Below are 18,864 nucleotides of genomic sequence, written 5' to 3' on the forward strand. Positions count from 1 at the left end.
GAAGAACATAAAAGCAGTAAAAGCAGCTTTTTATAGCTCTTCTCCTAGTAAACAGCCCTTATTAAGTTGCTCATGTACCTCGTTTCTCTTTGCATCATAAAGTCACAACCAACATCATATGCAAAATAATAGTGTGTGTGTGTGTGTGTGTGTGTGTGTATGTGTGTGTGTGTGTGTGTGTGTGTGTGTGTGTGTGTGTGTGTGTGTGCGTGTATGTATTTAGCTCTTTTCAGGGACCCAATGTTTCTTTGAAAAAAACATGATGTTGTGATATAACATTGTACATGGAAATCTGTTCCTTATGAGGAACATAATTGATTTATTTGTGTTGCTTTGTACAAAAAATTTGCATTTGGTTTCTGAGGTTAAGTTTGGGATTGATAGCACAGCAAAACTGAAAGGGAATCCCATGGATATCTCAAACATTCTGCATAATTCAGTCATTGAGATGTCATTCACACTTCATTATAGAGAAACATATTCACTCATATTTCTTGGGGGACTATTATGTCTTACAGTGCCCTGCATGTACCTCTCTGCCATGAATGAATTAAAAATTAATAATACATTTTAAGACAAATATTTTATCTAAAAAATAAGACAATATCTCAGACATCAGGCAGTGTATTTATAATGATTTCACATAATTATTGCGTGTAAGGGAGCTTGCAGAGGAATTAACTCTTGTGTGGTGTTGATGTTTTCGTTACTCAGTGGTCTGGTAGACCCACCGCATTATTATTTTTTTTTTTAATCAATACAGCCATAACAATTTATGTAAAAATACCATATGTTTAAAATATCACATGTAGCCAAAGTATGGTTCTCCTGAAGCAGCTGTAGCCAGTCAGCTGCCTGTCTATGTTGTCCACCCTCAAACACACACACACATATACAAACACATATACACACAGACACACACACACACACAGGCCATGTAGGAGGAGAACAGAGTGAAGGGACACAGCACCTCCACACTTTTATTCCCTGTGGGTTCACCTGAACACCACATGTAATATAAATGTGTAGGGGGTTTACAGTGTGAAGTCATTGAAAATGTGTTATTTTATATGTTCTTCACAGAAATTGACCGAAGGCCAAGGAATCTGAGGTTGAAATAATAAGAAATTGCATCATTTTTCCTTTTGGTAAACACTGAAAATGGGTCCCACGGACCTAAACACCACACAAGGGTTAAACTCTTCAGTTCCTATCACCACCATGGTGAACAATTCTGACTAGATAAGTTTTTTAGAACCACTCTGAATGACTTTATTTGCATTTAATGATTTATGTAGAAATCTTGGAAAATGTAGAATTCCCCTTTAAACTGAAGTTATGCAGAAGTTAATGGAAAAACCCAACCAAGAGAAGAATACAAAACTCTGTATGTGTACTTTACAGGGTACAGCTTGTCAGCTATATGTGTCCTGTCGTTGTTCTGTGTACTCTTCCTATTAACTTACATTTGCATTTTGTTAATACAGTAGCCCTGGTGTGGGTGGAACCTTTTACCCATTCTGGGCTTAAACTGGCTTCTGATATTCATAGTCTTGATTCTCCATTATCAAAATGTAGTTGTATGCTATAAGGCCAGCTGCTGTTACCTACTGAGAATATACATATTCGTTAAGAAAGATCCAGACCCTTCAGTGTGTGCTTCACTTCTGGTCAGTAGAAAGGTAAAGGTAAACAGCTCTATTACTTTCTGACTTTTTGACTTGCAAATGACATATGACAGCTAAGAATATATGACACCCTACCTACAACACAGTTTGTCTGCCCCACTGATATCGTTCTCATGAACAAATTTTTTTTTTTGCTCTCCACAAACACACACAGAAACCCAGTTTCTTCCTCGTGTGAGTGTAGGAGGAAGTAGGTCTGAATATATGACTATTACATCTAAGCATTGCTGCACACTTCAGTGACTGTAACTGGGTAAGTCAAACTTATATTGTCATGCTGTTTGGCATTAGAGCATCTTAGATTAAAACTACAAGGGAACCTTTTTAAACAGCCAATGTATTGCTATTTTGTAACATGTTTGGTCCTGATATGATAAAGTTACATGTACAAAATCCAGGAAATGAATTCTGAGGCACAATTTGGATGTCCTGAAAGAGGCTGTAAATTAGTAAGATATTTTGATAATAAAAACTGGTTAAGAGATGGATTTCAGTGGAAATCTAAACTGAACAAATCATGTATATGTGGTCTGTAACCAACTCTGATTCTCTAACTGACTGTGCATGTTTACTTTATGCTTAACTTACTACCTTTTCTCCAACATTGGGCTCCACTGGATTATGCTAGAGCAGGGGTCGGGGTCTAAATCTTAATTTACCTGGGGACCGCTGGCAAGGTGATTGAAAAAATGCAAGAAAAAGTTTTTAAAATTTTTTAAGTATGAATTTTTAACTAGATAACTTCTTTTCATCTTATATTTTATCTAATGTTGTAAAGTAAACTATGGAGAAAAGTGTTTGAATATTAACTACATAACATATATACTTGTTTAAGCGCATCTTAGTCACTGTTTTATTAGCAGTTATTCTACTAATTCTCCTATCAATAATAATAATTATTATTTAATAGTAATATTATTTATTATTTAGTATTATTTAATAATAATATCTTTATCTACAGAACAATTTTCATAGTGGTGGCAGCTCAAAGTGCTTTACAGACAGATGATAAAGCTTAACAGTAATAGAAGAAACTATGAATATCATTGAAAATCATATAAGACAATGACAGATCAAATTAAAGAGATAAATAACAAACAGACATAGAATTTTAAAGAAATACATTTCCTTTTTTTTTTTGACTGTCTAATAAAAAGTGAAATTGAGATTCAAAGTTAAGAAGCATAATAACTGAAAGACGCCTCTCCACATTTACTGTATTTTACGGAAGGCATTTGCAGAAGGTCAGTATCTGCAGATCTAAGGTCACGTGCTGGTACAAAAACAGACATGCGATCTGTGATGTAGGCTGGTGCTAGGTCAATTACAGCCTTAAAAACTAATAGCAGAACTTTAAAATCTGTGCTAAAAGAAAGAGGCGATGCAGTTATTTCAAAACTATAGTGATATGAACTCTGTTTCTTGTTTTTGTTAGGATCTGTGCTGCATTGTGTACAAGTTGTAGACGATTATGCATTGTTTTCTTAGGAAGTTCTGTAAGAAGAGCATGACAGTAAACTTCTGCTTGTAACAAATGCATGAGCTTATGAGTTTCTCTGTGTCACTCATACAGACTGCCAGACTTTAGCACCTAGTAGTCTGTCAATAACTAAATATTTCATGTCATACACAATATTTCTTTCAAGAAATTAAAAATACGACTATTAATCTTCTTTCTCTTTCAAACACAAAACACCTACCCTCTCTTCTAAATCAGATTTGCATTGGACTTTTATTAAGATCAACAGATCTCAAAAACATTATTTGAACAAATCTGCAAAATTTACATGGCAGGCTAACCACTATTAACTCTTCAGATTATTTCTCCTCTAACAATAGTGCAAAGGTCAGTTAAGTAGTCTGTGTGGTCGGTAACATCTTGTCCTCAAACTTGATACCACTGAGCACACAGAAACAGCCCAGTCATCAGCTGGGTCAGACACGCAGCATACTAAAGTATGATAACCTCACATGAAACCTGCTTGTGGCGTTCGATGCATGTGGACAAGCAGGTCAGTGGGCATTAGCATATATTTTCTGATGCTTATTTTGTTAAACTGAAACAGAGCTCACTGAAAAGAAGACAAAAGCAGATTTAACAATTATTGGTCTAAATGAGAATAAATGAGAGCCAAATTACAGCCATGCCTGCTTATAATATAACATTCATCCATTTTGCTTTCAGAAATTTAAGCATCAGCCTAAGCTGATTAAAATAGCTTATGTTAGGTTAGGTGACCATCTGCAGGTTCATATGGGTAAAGCAAACCTACTCATTAAATGTAAATATTTATCCCAGAAAAATGAAAAAAAAACTTCAAGTTACAAAAATTGTAAATATGTGACAGGCTGCATGAAGCTGCCTTTAATTTAAAAGGACGGATGCGGCTAACGGAACCCTTTGTTAGAGCCTTTAAGTAGGTCGTGCTTAGGTCAGCACAGTCATTAAAGGGACAAACAAGATATGTTTTAGAGATAGGGCTTTTTAGGGAAATTTAACTTGCATGATTTTCTTTTGTCATGCAGTCAGTCACGAGAAACAATAAAAAACATGAAACTTAAAAAACACAAAAATGATCAATCAGTCAAACTATCAATAAATCAATCAATCAATCCCAAGATGTCCTGATTGCTGTTTTCAATGTTCCAAAGAAGACATTGTAATGATCATACAGACCAATGGTGCAATATGTTAAAATCTCACAGCAGCATGTAAGCTGGCAAAAACACCCTTTTGCACTATTGCTGAACAGACTGTACAGGTTTCAGTACTTCCTTTCCCATACAGTCAGTACAGCGAGGAGAAGACCAAGTTGGTGAGTCATGTCCAGTCACGCGAATTTCAGTGAATACACAACTTAAAAAACAAAACACACCTGAACAGTTCTGCTTAAAGAAGCTTGAAAATATAAATTTTACATTCACTCCCAATCTACACTACACCATTTCCACTAAGTTTATTTAAATAATAATATTGAGTTGACACTGAGTTGATAGTGTAAGTGCAGGTTAGAGGATTGTTTGCTTTACTTTGATTTCTGTGTGTCTTTCATGCATGTAGCTGGATGTCCACAATGGCAGCCACCAGTCTGACCACTGCTTTGACTTTCACCTTGATGTTAAACACAACAAATGTGACATCATCACCCTGTGTCCGGACAGAGGTGCCAGCCCATCCTTTCTTCATTTTTGCCTACTGCCTAGTGTGTATGGTTAGTTTGGCACTGAACGCCATCACCATGCGAGTGTACTTCTGCTCTTCTCAACGGCTCCAGTCCAGCGTCACTGTCTACCTGAAGAACCTGGCTGCAGCTGACTTCTTCCTCTGCCTCTGTTTGCCTTTACGCATAGCCAACTATGCCAGCAAGTCTCTAACTATGAGGCGTATTTACTGCAATTTTGGTGCTACAGCTTTCTACTTCAACATGTATGCCAGCATTCTCTTCATGGATTACATTGCTGCAAACAGGTACCGTAAAAGGAAGAGTTTGTGCAAGTGGGTGCCGCAAAGCAGTTTCTGTGGCTTATCAAATATAGGTCATGCTCGCTTATGTCAAACATCTGAGAACATTCTCATATTTACTGCAATTTGAGATGATTGGTGGGGCTATCTGTTATTTTCTTTACCCCCTTAAACTTAAAAAAGGGTGTTCTTTGAGGGTTCTTCAGTAAAAGCAATGGTTATATATAGAACTATGACAACTCAAGAACGATTTGAATGCTTACATGATTCTGTCCATGGTTAAAATGGTTCTTCACGATGATTTACTACTTGTCATATATGGTCCTTTAAAGAATCTTTTGAAAATGGTTCTATATAGTGCAAAAAAGGGTTCTACAATTGTTACAAATCAAAAGAACCCTTTTTGGCACTATAAAACCCTTTTTTTCTAAGAGTGTAAGTTTGTTATTCAGTTATTACTCAAAGCTGATTACTTAACTGAGTAACTTTTATGAATTATTCAGTAACATTTCAGGTATCTTATGAGAATAGAATGGATGTCTAGACCTGCTTCAAGTCCCTTGGAGTTTAAAGGGTAAATAATACACTTACTGGCCACTTTATTAGACCTTGTTGTTACACCTTGTAACCATACAGTTAGAAAGGTTAGGTCATCTTTTTCTGTACCTTTTGTCAGTCGTCCTCTAGCCCTTCATCAGTGGTCAGATTCTGACTGCAGCACCAGTATTATTTCGTGTTTCTGGTCTATTCTCAGCCCAGCAGTAGTTGAAAATAGTCTGCAGAATAATACTCATATCCGTGCAACAACCTCTAACACAACGGCCTCATGTCAGCGTCACTGCTGTGCTGACAGTGGTCCACCACCCAACTAATATCTAGACAGCATCGCTCTGATGGTGGCCTCTCTCTATTGACAAATGGTCTAGATGGTGGCTGACAAACTGCACAGCAACAGAAAGGCTCCAGTTAGTAACTGTAGACCTACACAGTGTACCCTCATATCATCACTATCAGAACAAAACCTTGAATCTCCCAAAATGTGTCTAAACAAAATGTAATAAGGAAAAAAACATTCTTAAAGCTACACTATGTAAAGGGGATTTGGAGGCCTCTCTGGTAGAAATGGGAAATTGCATGCAATGTGCAGAAGAACATTTTGTAATGTCCGTTGTGCTTCGGACCCCTTCCATGAGTGGATGAATCTGATGATAGCAAGCACGGTGAAAAAGCATTCAGATAGAACACAGTCAAATCTTGGTGAAAGATGTCTTCTGATGATGTAAGTGAATTTCCTACTGTTGTCATCATATCTTCATTGGTATAATGTTGACTTTGTATTTGAGATCTAACATTGGGCTGGACCTTTCTTTTGAGCCCAAGTGTGTGACAGTGATATGTAATTATGTGTGATCCAAAAAACTCCTGCAAAGTTTGAACTGCCTCTGACTTTTAAATCACTATTTCAGGATTTACAGGGTGACTTGCAGCAGCACACCATATTTAAAAAAAAAAATCTTCTGATGCTACTTCTTTCAATTTTAATGAAAAAATTTACATAGTGCAGCTTTAGCTTTCACAGTAAATGAATGTAACAACACTTTGTTAGTCATTCCTCATGAATTTTTTTGTACCTGATTAAATGGCCAATGAGTGACAGTAGCTGTACTTAATAAACTCAAACAAAGTGATTAATTAATACCACTGTCTTTCTTTCATTAGGTATCTGAAGATCGTCCGTCCAGTGGAGACTCATGCTCTGCAGACAGCCCGTGCTGCACGCTACATCTCCATTGCGACATGGGCTTCCTTATCAGGAATGGCATCTGTTTATCTTATCGTCTTCCTCTGTACATCTTGGACTGTTGACCCAAATCCAAATGTCATTGGCTGTGAGGCCTTACACAGCTATAAGGTCAACATGCTTTATAAGATCATTCATAGCATTTCTGCAATCATCTTTGTGATCGTTTTGGTGTCCTTGGTCCTGTTGTACTGGGGAACCGTGCGTAGGCTCCAACAAACCCAAAAAGTCCAGGCCAAGCCTTCCAACCGTAAGCTCAACAAGTCAAAGCGCAATATGTTAGTGCTAGTGGTGGTCTTCTGTGTGTGCTTTGTGCCTTATCACTTAGTGAGGCTGCCTTATGCTTTCCTGAAGCCCCTGCTAAAGCACTGCGCTACAGCTCAGGCATTTTATATTGTGAAGGAACTTACAGTTCTGATTTCAGTGCTCAATGCTTGCCTGGACCCGCTGATATATTTTATCTTCTGCAAGGCCTTCAGAGCCCAACTTGGCATCAGAAACCGTCAAACTACATCTAGCTGGAAGCTGAGTCAAGTTCCAGGAGATATGAGAAGACAAAGCAACTCAGATTCAAGGGTCTCTACACTGAGACGTCAAAGTATCATTTAAACAAACTGTATCTGCATGGACTGGTGACGTATTGATTCATATGTTAAAAATTGGATGGTATTCAGCAATAGTCACAAAGATATTCTACCAAAGCATTATTTACAATTTCAATTTCATAAATCATACTTTCAGAAAGGGGCGGCACGGTGACGCAGTGGGTAGCGCTGTCGCCTAACAGCAAGAAGGGCCTGGGTTCAATTGCCGGCTGGGTGGCCAGGGTAGTTTCTGTGTAGAGTTTGCATGTTCTCCCCGTGTCTGCGTGGGTTTCCTCCGGGTACTCCGGTTTCCTCCCACAGTCCAAATACATGCAGTCAGGCCAATTGGACGTGCTAAATTGCCCCTAGGTGTGAGTGTGTGTGTGACTGTGTATGTCTGTCTGTCTGCCCTGCGATGGACTGGCGACCTGTCCAGGGTGTATCCTGCCTTCCGCCCAATGACAGCTGGGATAGGCTCCAGCACCCCACCGCGACCCAGAAGGATAAGCGGTTTAGATGATGGATGGATGGATGGATAATGACGGAATGAGATACATTTTTATAATTCCTTTTTGTCATGTCTGCTATTAGTTAAGTAATCGAACATGAGAGGGAGCATAATATCGCAGCGACAAGTTTGGAATTATATACTGTCAGATATTGTCAGAAGCTGTCATATGGGCTGTAGATCAAATATTATCTTTTAAATGATAGTTTTAGTTATCCAGTGTATCCATTTTCTGCTTTTGTACTTGCTAAAGTAGAAATGTATTAAGTCGCAACTGGTGCTAAGCAGAATTATAGTGAAAAAATTATACAGAATTATTTGTGAAAAAAGGCTTCTTAACCAATCAGATTGTACTGTTGGAACTAACTGTTGTATAATACATATTGAAATGCACTTTGTAAATATCAGTCAAATAAAGTATAATAATGTTCTATATGCATCTATATACATTTAAAAGTGTCTATTGACATTTGTCAAGAGCTTTCATTGCATCGTAAAAAAAAAAGAAAACCCTTTACCGACAGTGGCTTCATTGCAAGAAATATGAATAATCAGATTATGACGACACTCAGGGCTTGAAGGGAAATAAACCAATGACTGAGGTGTTTTCCCCAAACAGTACTGTTACAGCTTCCGCAATTTCGGTTTTATAGCAGCAACTTCCTCCCCTGATAAGCCACCACCTGGGGCTCCCGCAAAACAGAGCAGGCTTTATTCTCACTGACATAAAATGGCAAAGCAGAGAGGCATGATCTTTTTTCTCAACATTAGCCCTAGTAACATGAGTTGATTTGTATTCTTGGTTTTAAAAGCTTGGTGGTTTGTGGCTTTCCTACTGATAGACAGTCTGGAAAGTTTAGTTTTCCGCAACGTCACAGCACCTCACTGGGGAAGAAGTGACTGACGCCCTCTTTCACTTCGTAGAATGTCATTAGAGTCGCAAAGAGAAGATTAAATCAGTCTGTACAGTTACTGGAGGGATCGTAACGGTAGTCGCCTCTCAGTGTAGGTCAGTTGAATGGGCCTGAAAGAACTTCATTTACATCTACAGCCCTTCATTTGAGAAGATGATGTGCTTATAAGCACCAGCTAACAGCTGAAGATGCGGTGAGTCTTTTTCTGAAAAGCGTACTTAGTCTGAAAAGCACATGTGTCTGTGTTGCTTCCTGTTGCTTTAAAGACTTTATTTTCAGGTTGCTTTGAAACTTTGAGATCTAGTTTCTGAGTTTGGTTTCTTAAAAAAAAAAAGGGAAAAAAAAACATGGTATCCATGGGTACATCCAGGTTGTGATGAGGTTCATTGGTAGATTCATGTGAGATTTGGGAAGTAAAAGTGGCTTCAGGGAACAGACTCATGGACTACAGCTCTGAATCACATACATGTGTAGGCTGTAGAACATCCTGTTCTTCTCTAACCTTTAAAAAAAGGATCTGTCAAACAAACAATACACTGTTAATCCTGGAGCACTGTGTGATTAACATGCTGTCTGTTGACAGAGACATGTTTGGATATTTTTCTCTTTTCTGAAGCTTTTATAAACTTCTTTTTTGCCTTGCTCTCACATCCATATGGAAAGTAAAATTGGGACTTTGGGCAACCACACAACTGCATATTAGCCAATAAAGTGTTTTCAGTACGGTATTTTCCAAAATATGAAGTAGGTCTCTTCTGATCTAGACAATTCTTACACCGGAAAGAATTTTGTGTATATTTGGTTGATTTCCTGACTGGATATTTTATCTTACACAGGAAATCCAGTGTTAAATTAACCCTAACAGTGTTCTTTTAAGTCCAACTTAACACAACACTGTAAGGATTAATTCGACACCGGGGAATTTACCATGTATCTACATAGCCCTGTTAAATTTCCCCCTGACAGTCAACGAGGTCTGTCTATCTATCCACGCTTGTTTTTGGACACAAGTTTTAAATGCAGGGTGAAGTATGAGAAGCAAACTGTTTAACACAGCACAGATACTTTGATAATAACATGAGGTTAATGAGAAATAAGGGCTTCAGTGAGAGTCTAAACTGAACTATTTAGAATTCCAAACATAGGTTGTTAGTGACTGCATGAGCTGGTCTTCGCCTCTTAAAGTAAAAAACCCTGGTTTTGTGTTTTTAGAATAACTCTAAATAGCACAAAGCTAAACATCAAAATGTCTTGTATATACAACTTTGTGTAGCATTTGAGTGGCACCCATGAATTTTGCCAGGACTGTTGCTAGTTTGCATGTTTATTAAGATAATTCTACTGACAAATATGCAATAAAAGTTTTACTGGTTGTTTTCCTTTAAAGCTTATTCATTTACAGTTTTGTTTTATACTCCAGCACAATGGATTTGAAAAGAAACAATGAAATATCAGGTTCAATCCCACAACACGAGGTTTAATTCAGTGTGTTTCTGTACAGGATGAACTATATAAGAATCACAACCATTTTGTACACAATCCCCTAATTTCAAGTTCACAAGGTTCTAGTCATGGTATTTAGATCTGGAGGCTGTTTTTGTTGTTTCTGTACATGAGGAACAAAGAAGTATCGATGCTGATACCGCAGACCATCACAAGGCTTGAAAAATCAGAATAATTCAACCTGAGACAAACAAACATTAAGTGTGTCACAATCCACTGTTTGGTACATTTAAAAAAAATGGATTTTCAAACACTGCTTTTTTCTTTGTTCTAAATATGGTTAATCAGCCAAGACATAAGTTTACTTCCTTATTTACAGGCTATGTTCACATTACCAGGCTGGTAGCAGAAATCAGAATTTTTTTTGTCTTAATGTGACACTGAGTTTTTCAGAGCTGTGTAGTCATGCAAATCTAAACTTTTCAAATCAGAGGCCCTTCAGAGCTGCTGAGCGATTTTCCTGTGTGGTCCTAAATGGATGCATATCTGATTTGCGGCCCTGCAACCCTAATGGGCCTGTTTACATCTTGCATTAACAGGCGTTTTAGTGATCGGAACATGTTCGGATTTCACTCAACTGCATGAAAAGTAGTCTGTCAAATAAATGAACAATACACTGTTAGTGTGTGATAAACTTGCAGTCCGCTGACTGAGATATGTTCGGATACTTTTCTCTTTTCTGAAGTCTTTATGAACTTCTTTTTTTATTTTGCTCTCACATCCATATGGAAGTAAAAGTGGGACTTCGGGCAACCACGTAATTACATATTAACCAATAAAGTATTTTCAGTACAGTATTTTCCAAAATATGAAGTAGATCTCTTCTGATCATGAAAAGTCTTACACCAGAAAGTATTTTGTGAATACTTTGAGCCTATTTGCTTGATTCACTGGATGGATGTTTTACTTTATAGAGCAAAGTCCAGTGTTAAAGTAACACTGTGAGGGTTGATTCAAGTACAACTGGACAAAAATGAGCATGAGTTAATTCAACACCAGGGATTTTACCATGTATCTAAGTACACACTTAGAAATGATGGTTCTTTAAGGATTCCTTAGTACAGAAAATAGTTCTACACAGACCCATGAACACTCAAAGAACCCTCTGCATGATTAAAGCGCTCTTTGCATTGTGAAAACATTCTTCAAATTGATGAAGAATGTGTTCAATATATTTCTATAGAGAACCTCTTTTTAAAGGGTTCTATTTAGCACCAAAAGGAGTTCTTCTTTTGTTACAATGTCAAGCTTGTAATAATAGAAACATTTTTTTTGGTGCTCTTTTCAAAAATGTTCTATAGAAAACCATATTCTTCACTAAAGGACCGTTGAAGAACCATCATTTTTAAATGTGTAGCCCAGTTAAATTTCCCCCTGACAATCAACAAGGTCTGTCTATCTATCCATGCTTGTTTTTGGTCTTAAATGCAGTTTGAAGCATGAGAAATTAAAGTTGACTAATACAGCACATTTTTGTTGATAATAAAGTGTGATTGATGAAGGATTGATGAACTATTTAGAACTCTAAATATAGGTTGTTACTGACTGTATGAGCTGGTCTTCACCTCTTAAATTAAAAACTCTGGTTTTGTGTTTTTAGAGTACACTCTACAAAGCACAGAGCTAAAAATCTAAATGACGTATATATACAACTTGCAGTTGAGTGGCATGTATACATGTTGTCAGTATTATGGCTGGTTGGCATTTTTATTGAGATAATTTTACTGACAAATTATGCAATGATAGTTTTATTGATTGCTATATTGGATGAACCACATAAGAATCACAACCATTTTGTACATAATTCCCTAATTTCAAGGGATCAAAGTTCAGCTGTTGTATTACTGGTTTATGCTCAAGGCAGTTGATTGTAGTTGTGGTATTTGGATCTGGAGCCTGTTTTTGTTGTTTCTGAACATGAGGAACAAAGAAGTATCGATGCTAATACCGCAAGCCATCATGAGGCTTGAGAAATTAACTGAAATCTGAGACAAACAAATATCAAGTGTGTCAAAATCCATATTTTTTTGTGGGAATGGTTTTATGGTTTACGTGGTTCCCGGCTCTCATCTGGCCACACTGGGGAGGCGTTTTAGTAAAAAGTGTAATCCAGGAATCCAGCCAAAGTTTATACAGACATGATCCAGACACAAAACACGTTAATGCAGGATGTAAACGGGCTCAGTGAGAATGGTCAGATTGGAACTTTTTTTTTACCATACAATATGAACCATCAAGATCGTCTCTGAGCAAAAAATTGGAATTGAGCAAATAGGCTTGTAATATGAACATCGCCATAACACACACAATAGAAGCCTTTGTCTATTACTGTTTACCTATGCTAGCCTCGCAGTCCCAGGACAAAACTAAAGAAACAAGGATACAAAACATGTCTGTGTTTGGAGTAAGGGTAAAATCGTGTAATTCTGATTTGTTACTGAACCAGTACTTTCAGAAAGAAGAACACACTGATGCACAGCAATGGTAAACAAGCTGGCAGACCACAGAAAAGCACAGTAGTGAATAACAGTAAAAAACTGAACAGATCAAGAACATTACCCAGAACACAGATGTCAAAAACCACCACAAAGAGAAGTAAAGAGAGTACAAAAACATGACTTCTGAGGGTTCAGCAGAAGTTGCAATCCCCTGGCAAACAGAATGCTGTTTGCTAAAATGTACATAAAAATCCTGTTGAGTTCTGGGACAAAGTTTGTAGGTCAAATGACAAATGAGGAAATTGTGGAGAAATTCAGAACTCTGAATATCACCTCACAGTGCACAGTGGCAGGGGCAGCTATATTGTTTGTGTTTAGTGATAATGTGTCCGCTGAATTCTAATATATATATCACTATATTGCGGAAAAAATACCAAGAGATGTAGAATTAAATGCTAAGAAATCCCTGTAAAAGATACATTTTGAAATATTTTAAAAGTAAATACTGAGTTTGGCCATCTAATAAAAGGTAGAATTAAGTTCCACAGTTTAGAAGCATAACAACAGAAAGATTTTAAGGAAAGTCTTCGCAGAAGGCCAGTATCTGCAGATCTAAGGTCACGTGGTGGAACAAGACAGACATTCTGTGCTGTAAGTGGGTGCTATGTCATTTAGAGCCTTATTAGCAGAATTTTAAAATCTATCCTGAAAAATACAGGCAGCCAGTGCAGTTCTTTGAAAACAGGCGTGATATGAGCTCTGTTTTTTGGTATTTGTTAGGATCTGTGCTACTGCATTTTGTATGTGTTGTAGACGATTGTGGATTGTTTTCTTAGGAAGCCCAGCAAGAAAAGCATTTGTTTCTCTGTGTTGTTCTGAGACACAAACGCCTGTACTTTAGCAATATTTCTCAAATGATACAAAGTTACTTTAGTGACTGTTTACATGCAGGATATAACAGCTCAGAGTCTAAGATTAAATCCAGGTTTCATACTTCAGTTTTGGTATACAAAGCTAAAGAACTGAGCTTCTCATACATGGAAATGTATAATTGTGTGTCATCAGCATAGCTATGAAATTTATCTAATATTTTATAATGACATCTCCTAAAGGTAATATGCACAAAGAGAAAAGCAAAGGCCCTAAAACTGAACCTTATGGGACTCCACAGGAAATGTTTTTTGATGAACGATTTCCCTAGAACTGCCTATTCTATAAATATGATCTAAACCATTTTAAAACTGTACCAATAAGCTGACCCAGCATTCAAGATGGTGGATTAGAATGTTCTGAGTCTGAGGTCATTAACAATATGAACCAATGCGTGTGAGTACTATAGTTAGAACAAAAACCTGATTAAAACTTTTCATATAACTTGTTTGATATTAGATACACATTTAATTGCTTGAAAACAACCTTTTCTAAGACTTTATTTAAAAAGGGAAGGTTTGAAATTGGTCTAAAATTATTTTGTATGGAAAGATCCATGCTACTCTTTTCTAGTACACTCTTAAAACAGGTGTGTTAAAAAACAACACATTCTATCACTAACTAGACAAGAGTGTGTTCAGCTGGAGACGACACATTGCATTACTTTTAGCACAAAATATGTTAAATCAGAAAACAATATGACACAAGAAGTGTTAAAACAGGTAACACAAGTAATGTGTGTTGTTATTTAATGCATCACTTTTTAGAGTGTAGAGGCTTCATCAAGGCAGTTTTGAAAGTGTCTGCTAAAGTACCTGTTGACAGAGAACAGTTTACAATAGTTAAAACATCACTTTGGACACAATCAAAAAACCAGAAGCAGGAACAGAGTCAAGATCACATGTGAACGAACTTAATTTGTTATGAAGAGTTGTAAGTTCCTGATAACTGATAACAGAGAAAGATGTCATTACTGGTGTAGGAGGCTTATCAGGAAAGTTACAGGAACTTGTTTTAGTTGGCTGAGCTATGCTTTGTCTTATCAAGGCTATTTTATTTTGCTTAAACTTTTCGCAAGTTTTAGAAGATCACCATGAAACACACTGGCAAAAAGTTAGGGTTAACTAGTCTGTCTAAGGTGGAAAAAAGGACTTTGGTATTATCTTTGCATACAAGAAACATCACTGTGTGAGTTTTTTTACTGAAATAAAAACAATTTCCATTATACATCACCACTCTTTTCAAAAATGTGTTATGTGAAATAGATATATGGAGTGTTTTTGATATATATATATATATATATATATATATATATATATATATATATATATGTGTGTGTGTGTGTGTGTGTGTGTGTGTGTGTACTGTGCAAAAGATAATACTTAAAACACTACTGGTGTTGCAAAGCACAAAGTGTTCACTTGCTCAGAAAAAAATGTTTAATATTACAATAATATTACAATATATACAAGTACAAAGTGGTGATAAGTGGTTATTTTATGTTTGTCAAGGTGTTTACAAACCTCTGCTTGAGCATCTGCATTATTTGCAGGTGCCATACCCTGGTTTGGCTAATCAATGCCTCATTAAGTTAAGTCATGTGTTCTGTGGTGTATTTGAACAAACCTATGTGATGGCTGGAGGCATTGAGGACAAATCTAGAACTAAGCCTATGTTCTTCTAACCAGCTCACAGCATTTCAACTACATTTTTGAAAACAAGAAATTCTTGTTATTTTTACTGCATTAATGTTTTCTTGAATTGATTCTAATGTTAAAGTATGTTTTAGAAGCAAAAACATACTTACTCTCAAAAATACATAGTTTTACAAGGATGAAGATAATAAAGATAATGAACTAAACAGTTTGCTTAGACTTTTGCACAGTAAAAGTGTAAGCATGTATGTCTAATGCGAGTATTTGTTGTTTGTTAAATATTTGCTATCTCTTTCTTTACAGGGATTCCTTTCTGACTTATCACCAGATCAGAGACATGGTTTGTCTGAGTCAAGAAAAAAGGAAAACACATTGACCACTTCCTTTCTGGTGTCTATTCACTCCTTTGTGAAGTAAGAAAGTCACATTCACTCAGACTCACTCTATCAAGTTCACAAGCGGAACAATACTACATTCTTCAGGACCTTTGATTCTTCGTGCTGGAGCCACATTAATCTAAACGCACTCAATGGTGGGAACTACATCCAGCGTCTTTGCAAAGATGGTAGACAACCAATCCGCAACCCCCATAGAGAAGATGAAGGAGGAATGTGTGGTCAATGACAAGATGATACCCTTTGCTTCAATCTACATCCTCATTTTCCTAATAGGCTTAGCTGGCAGCCTGGTGGCACTGTGGGCCTTCATATACAGTAAGAACTCTAAGAAGTGCATAAATGTCTACCTTATCAACCTTCTGACCTCTGACTTCCTGCTCACACTGGCATTACCATTCAAGATTGCCAAAGACCTGGGGGTGCAGTCTCAGAGACTGACCATTTTTCATTGTCAAGTCAGTTCGCCACTCATCTACATCAACATGTATGCCTCCATCATCTTCCTAGCCTTCGTCAGTGTCCACCGCTACCTCCAGATCACCCATAGCTCCAAAATGTTCCGTCTACAGGAGGTGGGCTTTGCTGCGATGATGTCAGTTGTGGTTTGGCTCTTGGTGCTCTTCATTAATGTTCCAAATATGGCCATCCCGATCAAGGACAAAATTCCAGACAGTAATTCATTAACCTGTGCTGACTTAAAACAGGAGATTGGCAAGCACTGGCACACCCTCTCTGCCTTTCTGGGCATGGCGATCTTCCTGAACGCCTCAGCAGCCGTGCTTCTGTCCAATGGCTTGGTGCTTAAGCAGTTTTGGGGCAGACGTGGGGGAGACCCCAAGGAACAGGCCAGCGCTCACCAAGCCACTGTCAACATTACCATGGTGACAGTGGCTTATGTGGTGTGCTTTGTACCATACCATGCCGTGCGAATGCCTTACACGTTCACACAGAATCAGGTGATCACTGACTGCAGTGTGAGGAAACATCTTTTCTTAGCCAAAGAGTCCACTTTGCTTCTGGCCATCTTGAACCTGTGCTTTGACCCGGTGCTCTACTTTTTTTTCTGCCGCTCATTCAGAAACCAGATCACTCAGGTTTTCTCTAAAAGGACCATATCAGACAGAAATGCCACATCCGACCCAGACCAAGAGCAACAGCTGCAACCAGTGACAACAGTGTAAAAAACTTTTTTCTCCTGCAGCAGAGAGCAAGACAAAAAGAAAGAAAGAAGTTTGAAACAGGAAGCCACACATACCAAGTCTTACATTGTATTTGGTACTGTGCTGCATGCTGTGGTACTTTAATACAAACATGCAAACAATTTGAATTCAAGCATTGCACTGCATGGATCTGGGAATGTAAGACACAGAGAATGTTCATATAGACATGAAAAGGCAAAAAAAAACTGTAAACATCTCATTATATGATGACCAAATAGCATGAACATGCAATAATGTGCAATTTTCTCCCCCAAGTATAGCTTAGTATACATTTACAAGGATGAAGATAAAGAAGTGAACTGTGTTGGTGTTTGTACATTTTCACATTTAATGGAAATCATTGTATTTATGTAATTATATATGTAACTAACAGAAGGAAAGTTTTGTTATTCTGTCATCTCCAGTCCAACCTACTTTAAATATAAGTTGATTTTATTTTTAAGTTAATAAATTTGTAGCTTTCTGAAATGTTTGGGCTAATATGTGGTTCAGTGTAAAAAGTTAGTTACCACTTTTATCTAATGTCCAGTCAAAACAGGGATTACATACAAGCTATTCATTTTTTCAGAAGATATTTTCAAAACAGGAGTTCAAAAAGGAATAAATGATATAAAGAAAATGGGACTCCTAACAACTGTGCAATCTGTGCAAAACTATCAAAATCAGAGGAACGGTGTTTAAAGCTTTCATCTTTGAGAGAGAGGAGAAAATCAAGCTCCACTTTTGCTTCAGTGTTTCTGTCCATCCTTCCACTGTGAAAAGACAACTCCATACTATACGTCTGAAAGGATGTGTAGCTGTTCAAGAAGAAAAGGAAGTAGCCAAAAAAGGAAGAAGAACATTTGCAAATTAAACATAGAAGCTGCTGGTGTTCTAAGAACAATGAACTGACCTCTCCAAAGTCCAGGCCCCAACATCACCAAGTAGGTTTGGGATTACTTGGACAGTGAGCAGCAGAAAATTCAACCAACTTCTAAGACTGAACTTTGGAGATGTGGAAAAATATCCCTGCAGATTTCTTTGAAAAACTAAAAGCATATCTCTGGCGAGGAATGGAATTTGTAATAAAAGTAAAAAGTGGACACACTAAATCCTGAAAACATAATGTTGTGTTTAGTTGCTAAAGCCTTTGTGTACTATTCTGTTTTTCCCCTCAGGCACTGAAAACGACTAACTTGTACTTAATGGCTGTTTTGACTGTAATTAAAGAAGTAAAGGGTGGTGATTTTTGCAGTATTATTATATTATAAGTATTGTATATTAATAATATATGATCATGATGTTGAGTAATACATTAAAATGTTGAATCTGACTTGCTGTTCTTAAATCAACCACAAAGTGGAATGTTTACCTTCACATAATGCTTATGCATAAAAACATACTCAAATTCATTCTGCCTCTAACACTACTGCTGCCTGTATACAGATATACAGCATCTATATATGACCTCTAATCACTTTAATATACCTACACTTAATTAACTCTGGCTGCTTAAAAAGGTAAAACAACTGAGGTCTCCAGTCTGCAAAAAGTCGAAGCACTGAATAGATGCTACAGGAAAACGCTCTTGATTTATGGTTAGAGTTATATCCTGTGTGCTTGGTTTTACTGAGGCCTTTTATTTAATCAGATCTACATCTAAGATTGAACTGTAGATATAGGCACTCATGTACTATTACACTCTGTCTTATCATAATGTTTATCTGTCCTTTGCTTCTCTCTGATTTTAGTCATCTTGCCATCGCTTATTTATTTCCAGTAA

General features: G+C 37.1%; 2 protein-coding genes across 2 annotated transcripts; both read left to right on the top strand.

Moving 5' to 3' along the window:
* Window positions 1–1,846: 1,846 nt before the first annotated feature.
* On the top strand, window positions 1,847–7,832 carry LOC118827789 (P2Y purinoceptor 14-like). Its single transcript, XM_036599264.1, has 3 exons — window positions 1,847–1,941; window positions 4,750–5,157; window positions 6,871–7,832. The coding sequence occupies exons 2-3, from the start codon at window positions 4,754–4,756 to the stop codon at window positions 7,559–7,561; spliced, it is 1,095 nt and encodes a 364-aa protein (XP_036455157.1). The 5' UTR covers window positions 1,847–1,941; window positions 4,750–4,753; the 3' UTR covers window positions 7,562–7,832.
* Window positions 7,833–8,621: 789 nt separating this feature from the next.
* Window positions 8,622–17,868, top strand: gpr171 (G protein-coupled receptor 171). The gene is made up of 2 exons (XM_036555660.1): window positions 8,622–9,151; window positions 15,788–17,868. Exon 2 carries the CDS (start codon window positions 16,014–16,016, stop codon window positions 17,061–17,063), a length of 1,050 nt encoding a protein of 349 aa, XP_036411553.1. The 5' UTR covers window positions 8,622–9,151; window positions 15,788–16,013; the 3' UTR covers window positions 17,064–17,868.
* Window positions 17,869–18,864: the final 996 nt, after the last annotated feature.

Source organism: Colossoma macropomum, unplaced genomic scaffold (assembly GCF_904425465.1).
Source record: "Colossoma macropomum unplaced genomic scaffold, Colossoma_macropomum, whole genome shotgun sequence".
NCBI lineage: Eukaryota > Metazoa > Chordata > Actinopteri > Characiformes > Serrasalmidae > Colossoma > Colossoma macropomum.